We start from the raw sequence: 8,649 nt of genomic DNA on the forward strand, positions 1-8,649 counted from the left end.
AATGTGCATGCATAAATGGGAACAAGTAACCCAAGCTTCAGAACCTGAGACACTGACCGATGAGGGCATGATTGAGAGGCGGAGTCAGGTTAAGCATCATTCATCTACTCAGGAAGTGACACCACTATATTTCCCATCATCCATCTGCACAGGACATGGCATCCCTGGATTCTCAACAAAACATTCTTTAAAAAGCCAATAAAACTAAAATACAACAACCACATAGTGGGTCAAAAACAAATGGTATGGAGTCTAAAGGAAATCAATGGCTGTACTTTGAGCAAGTAAAAATGGGAAGGGGAGGGAAAAAAACGAAGAAGCGCTCGCACTTAAATAGAGAACTTCTTAATTCTTTCGCCCATTGCCCTAACTTGAAAGGAATCTGCACAAAAGATCTCAGACAGGTGGGCTTTCAAACAAACTTTGATGGAAAAGAGCTTACTAAGGTACAAGTTTATTCTGAGCTCGTAAAAATAGCCATTGAACGAGCTGGTATTGAGATATTAAAAGCAGGGATTCGGTTAGTACCTAATGAAGAAGTAGGGGCTGAAGAAAGTGTCCAGCAAGGAAAAGAGTTCTTAAAGTACCATGCAGGACTTGGTAAAAGGCAAGTAAGATTTACAGAAAGAGGCTTAGGGCAAGGCCCTGGAAACTTTAATATTATAATAAATATTTCTGTTTCGGAAGACTTGGAATCTTAATACTAGCCTCCCAGGTCCTTCACTCCGGTACTTAGAGGAATCCAATAGGTTTGGGCCCATTAGTGATGTGGAATAGGTAAAGGGGCAGCCACATGGCTTAAAAATGGTCTCCTGGAATATAAATGGGATAGGAAACCAAATAAAACTTGAACGGCTAAAATATCTAGCAAAAAATAATGCAATCATCTGTATCCAGGAGACCTGGCTATGGGGCGAGCCCCCTGTAGTGGATGGGTTCTGTCAAGCCTATTGACCGGCAAAAGAAATCTAGATCAGGACGCCCAGCAGGGGGTTAATTGACTTTACTATCTACAAATTTGGTGAAAAACTTCTCCCGGCTCACTGTAACATGTAAATGGCAGCTCTGCTGTAGAATAACTTTAATTGCAGTCAGTAATAAGAAAGAAAATGTGCTGATTGTAAATGTATATATGCAATGGGGGGCAAGGAGGAGTATGGAGTTGAAATGGGTCACTTTAAAAATGATTTAGATTTATTGGGTGAAAAGTACGTTTCAGATTTGATTTTGTTGGTAGGAGATTTTAACCATAAACTTAATCCTAAGCGGCACGATCTCATGTATCAGGATTTTTTAGAATCTTATGATATAATTCAAGCAAAGTCTGTGTACAATGAATGATGTTAGCTTGGGGAATTACCTAGCAAATAAATGTCTCTTCTGTTTGAACGGTAGGTTTCTACAAGATCGCCCGGCAAAAAAAACCTTTAAACAAGGTTCACAAAATTGCCCCATAGATTATGTCTTTATCCCAGCATGGAACTTTGATATAATAAAGGGCTTAATGGTTAACCATATAGAAGAAAGTGACCACAATATTCTAGAAATTGGAACTGGCATTTTCCCATCAATTCGTTGCCGAAAAAGTAATTATACTACAGATGGACTGGCGCATCACAACACGGTTAACCGAAGAAAATATAGAGAAATTAACCAGGCTCCAACATAAAATCGTTCTAGGATGCATAGTTGGTCTAGATCTGGCCTGGTACATTGAAAAATTAAACCAAGTGGTACAAAGTATCAAGGTCGAACTTAGAACAGACGTAAAGATTACCAAGAGTACACAAACCACTCAAGTTAGGAAGGGAAACTGGTATAATATAGCCTGTTTAAAGAAGAAAAGAGAACTAAGGCGAGAACAGCGCAGTCTGCGTAATAAATTTGATAAATCTAGAGCTGAACATCTTGTAAAATTAAAGAAAGAGCATACTATGCTTCTTGATAGCACAAGAAGAGCCCATAAGGATAATTGCTGAAGGAAATTGCTGGAGGCAATAGAATCCAAGAATATACGTTTATTCTGGAATCTAGTCCGCTTAGCAACAGAAGCCTCACCTGCGTCAATGATTTGCGTGGTAGAAGAGGGTGCCTTGGAGGATTATTTGAAAGAGCTATACCCGCTGAGGGGTGAATCTGAAGAGGAAGTACAAAGGGACTGGAGAGGCCTGGTAGATGACCTAAAACCAGACTTCTAAGAAAGAAATGTACTTAATACAATCAAAACTTTATATTTAACAAGAGCCTTCGGCCCAGATAACCTGCCTGCCCTGATAATCAGGTCACGGACATCTTGGTGGGCCAAATTCTTCTTCCAAATGTTCTTAGTAATCCTAGAATCAGGGATAGTTCCAAGTAGTGGGAAGGGTGCGATAATTCGACCGATCCATAAAAAAGGGGTCGTCAACGCACTAAGGAACTATAGATTAATCAACCTACTCGATATAGGAGAAAAAATATTTTCTAAAATAATATTAGGTAGGCTAAAGACTTGGGCAGAAGAGAGAGCAATTATTCCAGTGGAACAGGGTGGCTTCAAAGAAGGCCATTCTACAATAGACCACTGCTTTTCCCTATGGGCGTTGGCCCAGAAGTCAATAGAACAAAATGGGAAGTTGCATTGTTGTTTTGTTGACTTTCGGGCCGCGTTTGACTCTGTGGACCGGAACAAACTCTGGGAGGATTTGATAGGATATGGAATTCCGGATGGCTTATTGATGATCTTGAAAGATCTCAATAGAGGTAACTGGGCCCAGGTTATTAGAGATTCGCATGGGTCACTAACCCAGAAGATATTAATAGGGAATGGCCTTAGACAGGGGTGCGTTCTGGCACTCCTGCTATTTTCAATCTTTCTGGCAGATCTCCCTGCGACACTTGAAGTAGAAAGAAGTGCAAGCCCTAGAATGAGCGGGAACAAAGTGCCTTGCCTATTATACGCAGATGACTTAGTGATCCTAGATCAAACAGAAATAGGACTTCAAAGGAAACTAAATGCTTTTAAAGGTTATTGTGATAGGAAAATTGTGACTGTAAATATGGAAAAAACCAAGGTCTTATGTTTTGGAAAGAGCAAGAAGAACTTTAATTGGTTTTTGGGTAATAACAAATTAGAGACAGTTAAGGAATATAGATATCTAGGCCTCTGGTTTGATAGTGCGCTACATTGGCGCACCCATTTGGAGGCGCAAAGAGCCAAAGCTTTTTCATCCACATGTGGGTTGAAAAGGTTTAATAAAGAATATGGCGACATGACTCATAAACCAATGATAAAGGCATTTGGTGCAATGATCCCCTCCCAAGTATTGTATGGCGCAGAGGTGTTATACCTGAGCGGTAAACATGAGTGGGACCAGGAAGAGGGAAAAATCTTTAAAATATTATTGTCCTTACCAAACTGTACTATGGTTCAAGCAATAAGAATGGAGCTTGGGCTAACTTCATGGACCGTACAATCTCAAATGGCCCTGGTAAGATTCTGGAAGCGCCAAGACCCAGGAGTGACACTAAAGGTCTCACAGTGGTGTAGGGATGAGATTCAAATAAGTAACCTTGCCTGGGCAAAGGATGTGAGCAAAACCCTCCAGAAAGTAACTGGACGCCTTAATGTGAAATTCTCCCAGGACGCCTTGATAGCCGAGTTTACTAAGAAAACCCTTAGGGAACAAGGCCAGTCGCTCTCCAGGGCGCAGGACCAAGATTATATGTCAGAGAAAAAATCGGCCCAGTGGTTAAAAAAGTCATGGGTTAATGATGGCTGGTTCCCGTATTTGGACATTCTGCCTAATCGAGTGCTGAGATATGAAATTCTTAGGACTCGGGTTAGGGTTAACCCATGGAAGATAGATGGAAAATTAAAATCTGCACTGATCGGCCCAGAAGGTAATTGTAACTGTGGGCGTGGACTAAGACATGATATGCCACATATTTTACTTGATTGCTTATTTGTACATGATATAAGGAAATGGTTTTTACGTCCGATATTTCTATCACATAAGATAACTTCACATGCCCAGGCGATCTGTTTACTTACTGATATGCCCACGTTAAAAATTGCAATTGGATTGGGTACATTTTTGAAGGGTTTAAAAGAATATGGAAGGGTGATTTCGAAAGAGGGGCACTGATTTTAAGTTGTTTTAAAGTTTTATAAAATGAAAAATGTTCTTCTTATCCTTTTAGTGATTTTGAGATTTCTGTAAAAATAGGGCGTACTGTATATTGTGTTTCTGAGGGCGTCCCCCTTTTTTAATTTTCTTTTAACAAGTACTGAATTTTACCTATTTAAGATGTAGTAGAATTTTGTTTGTCCGTACTTTTTGAGCCTAATCGCCACCCTCACGCGTCCTGTAGCCTTACTTTTAACCGCTGGTGACGGCCCAGTTATTAAAATTTAATTTACCCTCGGGTACTGGGACCACCACCAAGCCGTTTTAAATCACAACTCACCCAACCTCACTGCACTCTCAGCAATACACCAGCTCCGCTGTATTCAGGCGTCGTAGCACACCCGGGACATACTAGGTGTCACTGGGTGGGCCCAATGATGAAGTATGCCACCAACTAGGTTGGTGGGTGAGGGCTTCATGAATACACCAACAAGGTGCCCGTGACAGAACTAATTTGAGTACTGTAACACTTTGGTTAACTTAAGCTAGTCCTCTTTGTTTAATCACATATAAACCCTCGGGACTCGGACTAGCTAACTAGTCCTCTCTGTCCCTCTTGTTACACGCATATCTTTAACCATGAACAGTGCTCCACTGCCTTTTGGCTTTGTTTGTACTATAGAAATAGCATAAACATTCATTCAGTGGTACAATGGTATCCCTCGAAAAAGGAAAGACAAAAATACCATCACTGTAAGAGGATTCAGCAAGGTACATGGAAGGATGACATTCTCAGAACACAAGAAAGGGACAGTAAAGCTTGGTCTCACAGTGTTTTAGTTTCTAAAATGTTTTACTGCATTCATGTCCAGGACAAGTGCTGTTTCTGAATATTTTACATTCTGTGTAAAATTTGCTTGGTTTGCACTCTAGCTAGCATACATGCACCCAAAAGCAGAATGAACAATGATTGTTGCTTGGTTTTCAAATTTCTAATTGTATTTTTCTTTTTCCACATGAAAACCATCAGCCAATGCGTTTCATTCCCTTATTTAAGCGACTTCTTCAGGGCTAACTCACTAAAAGTTAAACATGGTTGGAATAACTGTTTTATTTGCTCTGGTGTCTTTAATAATATGCAAATAGTCATGCCGAATGTTACCAATCCTCTACCGGTATTGACTGCACACTTCTTTCTGTTTTTTGCATTTACTGTCTCCATAGAATCTTTCTAAATTGCAATTTAATACACATTGTGATTGACTACCAGAGGAACATTCCAATCTCACTCAATTTGGTGTTCTCAGGATAACCTTACCTTGGGGTACATTTTATGGGTACCTTCATCGGCAAGCAATGAACAAATAGGACAGATTCAACAAGAATGATTGGATTGATATTGCATGTATCATAGAGAAAAATGTGCCTTGCTTGAAGGGTGTATGTTTGCTGAGTGCTGTATGTAGGATGCTTTGGGTATTGTATTTGGCGGTTTGAGGGGTGTTTCAGTCTTGTCACTGCAACCTTGATCTCTTCATAAGTGTGCTAATATCACTGAGGAGTGTAAGATTGAAGAGTTACAAAATAGCTCAGTCAGCTAAATTCTTTGGGATTACAAATTGTACATATCTTTTAAATCCATTGTGTGTGCCTTCTATGCTGTAATTGGTAGGTATTACCGGGTACAAATAAACTAGATCTAGAATGTGTGTAATGCAAACAAATAACTTTATTCAATTCTCCATTCTAAATTGGCAAGTAAAATTTGATTTGGTTGGGCGCCATTCGTTGATGACAAGCAAGTTTACATCACTACTCCCAAGCTCGAACCCTGGAGTATGGTTTGTTTCTTGGAATTACTCACGGATGGCTGATTCTGAGCTTGAGGGATAGTCTAGTTTGTATTTGCATTGCATGTCATGTACCCCCTTCCTTTGTTTAGCATGTCCACAATATCACAAACCTTTACTGTGAACATCTACTGTTAATGCATTCTTTGTATTATTGTGCAACTCTTATTTATTCCTATTTACCTGTTCATAAGCATACATTAAATGGTTTTAAAAAGTGGCTTTTGGGGGCTGTAAAGATGCAATGATGTTACCAGTCTTGTTTTCTCTTCTATGCTTTTATTTTTATATTTGACGTGTAGCTGTTTATGTCTCTTTCTCAGTTTTTTTTTCTAACTCAATTCTTGTGTCTGCCTACAGGAATAATTGGCTATTACGTTTTTAAGAAGGAAATTCCAGCAACGCTCGCACAGCCAGAGCCAGTCCCTGGCCAAACTACACAGTTCATGGCAAATCCATACACAGTCTAACCAGGAGCCGTCCAGCAATACCCAAATACCCAGTTCAACCAGGAGTGATCCAACTTAGCCCAGTACCACCTGTGCCCAATCAGCCCTATCCAGGATCAACAGAGGGACTTGTGCCATATCACGAACCACCACCTGCCTATGCGCCGCAACCAGACTTGGCCTTACCCTACCCACAATACCCAGTACAGGCAGCCTTTCCACCTCAACCAGAAAAGCGTTTCTAATTATTTATCATAACTTTGTACACGGTACTTTGGATCATTCAACTTGACTTTAAGGAAGGCGGATTTCCATTGGATGCATCAAGCCACAAGCCAGAAAGCATATTCTGAAAAACAGTCCATTATTATGGTGGCACATGTTCAATTATATGTTTCATCATCTAGGCTCAAACTACTATAAAGCAACTCAACACATGCCCAAAGAATGTCATGTTTTTTAATAGGATGCCCTTTTTGGGTTGCAACAAGAATCAGTCTTCCCTAAGGCCTTCCACCTCCTCATTGAGTAAGATCTCCAACCAAATAAAAAACATACCAGAGATACTGCAGGTCAGGCACAAGAGATCAGACCCAATGTCAAGCAACACGTTTAGGAAAGGATACTAACACAAAAAAGTAGTTGAATCCAGATGTTTTTGGAGAGGCAGCAGTTTGGGTTTAAAGCGTATGTGTCATATACAGAGAACCGCAATCATGATAGCGAATGATGCCATTTGCGTGCAATGAAGGCGATGAGGTTCCTGCCTACTGATTTATAGTCAGTACAAGAACACACTCTGCAGCTATTGTACATTGTACACAATAGGGCATCCCTTTGCAAGTTGCCCAAAGTGCATGGGAATTTCCATTTGAAGAAGCATCTTCAATGTTGTGACTGGTAGCTCTGGTAGATCACAGATTATTCAGAGAGACCTCTCGCGATCCACTTGCCTCCCTTTACCATGTGTGGTGTCTCACTGCTCCAGTGCTCAGAGAATGGGATGCTTTCATTCTCTCTGCTACTAAATCCATCGAAGACAAAAATATTTGTGTACAGTCTGTTCTCATTTGAATTTACCTATATGATTTAACAATGAAAGAACAGTTCAATGTCTTACTCTGACAATGTCATTGGATGTCTTTGTAGACTCCACCCTCTCACAGAAGGTTTCCCTCAGTAGAAAGGGTAAAAATGGCAAATATCAAATTCATTTGCTGTACAAGACAAAGTATTTTATTATCTCTCAAAAATTAAGAATAATGGCTTCATGTTTCTTTTCAATCACAGCCAGTTGGTGTGTTGTTGGCTGCTTGCTGCTTGACTGTGCCTATTTCTGATGTCTTAACAGTCAAAATAAATGGCTGACCATGTATGCACGCGTGTGGATGCATAGGTGTCCTTTGAAATTTTTGGGAAATAAAATTCTGCAAAAACATTCAAAATGACCTCCCTTGCCTGTGCTTGTATGCACTCACATTGGCCTATGTCTTTCAGTGGTTTTGTAATTAAGTTTTGAAAAACATTTAAAAAATGGCCGCTCATGTGGGCACATGTACATACATGCCCGCTCTTAAGGCAGCCCTTTTAGAATGGGTTGAAAATCCATTCCAAGATAACAACCCATTTGGGCATTTGCATGCATACAAGGGCGGACATTTTGAAATAGGTTACAAGTCGACTTCTAAACAACGCAGCTTAAGACGTGTGTGTGTGGGACATGACATAGTGCGTGCACCAACAAGGGCCGAGTAGGTGTTTTTGGGCAGCATAAAGTCAAACCCAAAATTAAGTAAACAAAATGAAGGCAAAGACGGCTACAGGATCTTAGGCCTGAAAGGTACTACGTTCTCTCTGTTGTACAACCGGGTTGTTGGGCAGAATGCTAACTCTCAAAGAGAAAGGAACAAATGGCCTTAGTGGTTTGACCCATGAACCTTGTCTTATACTGTGGTTGGAGGAAACACTATGTAATGTCAGATGCACAGATCAATGAATAAAGATGACCTGCTGGTAACCCAACGTATTAAGTATTAGCAATTTGAGATGTCATCAGCGTTGTCACCAATGATACAATTTAACATGTCATGAGTGATGTAATATGTGATGTCAAAAACAGTGCACAACTGCATTTTAACTGTGGCTTTTTCTGTCAATTTCAGAGTTTTTTTCCCTAAACATACCTTATTGAGTTTTCAGCAAACCTTACCATAAATATTTGCTTTTTGTTAATGAGTTTAT

At 40.1% G+C, this 8,649-nt stretch overlaps 1 protein-coding gene across 1 annotated transcript in view; it reads left to right on the forward strand.

Annotated features, from left to right (window-relative positions):
* Nucleotides 1-8,382, forward strand: part of LOC147701170 (claudin domain-containing protein 2-like) — a 52,086-nt gene extending 43,704 nt beyond the window's left edge. The window contains 2 exon segments of the mRNA XM_086929930.1: nt 6,320-6,447; nt 6,450-8,382. Of these exon segments, the coding sequence (XP_086786056.1) occupies nt 6,320-6,447; nt 6,450-6,653 (332 nt within the window). The 3' untranslated portion in view covers nt 6,654-8,382.
* Nucleotides 8,383-8,649: the final 267 nt, after the last annotated feature.

The sequence above is a fragment of the Lissotriton vulgaris genome, chromosome 7, assembly GCF_964263255.1.
Source record: "Lissotriton vulgaris chromosome 7, aLisVul1.2, whole genome shotgun sequence".
NCBI classification, from domain to species: domain Eukaryota; kingdom Metazoa; phylum Chordata; class Amphibia; order Caudata; family Salamandridae; genus Lissotriton; species Lissotriton vulgaris.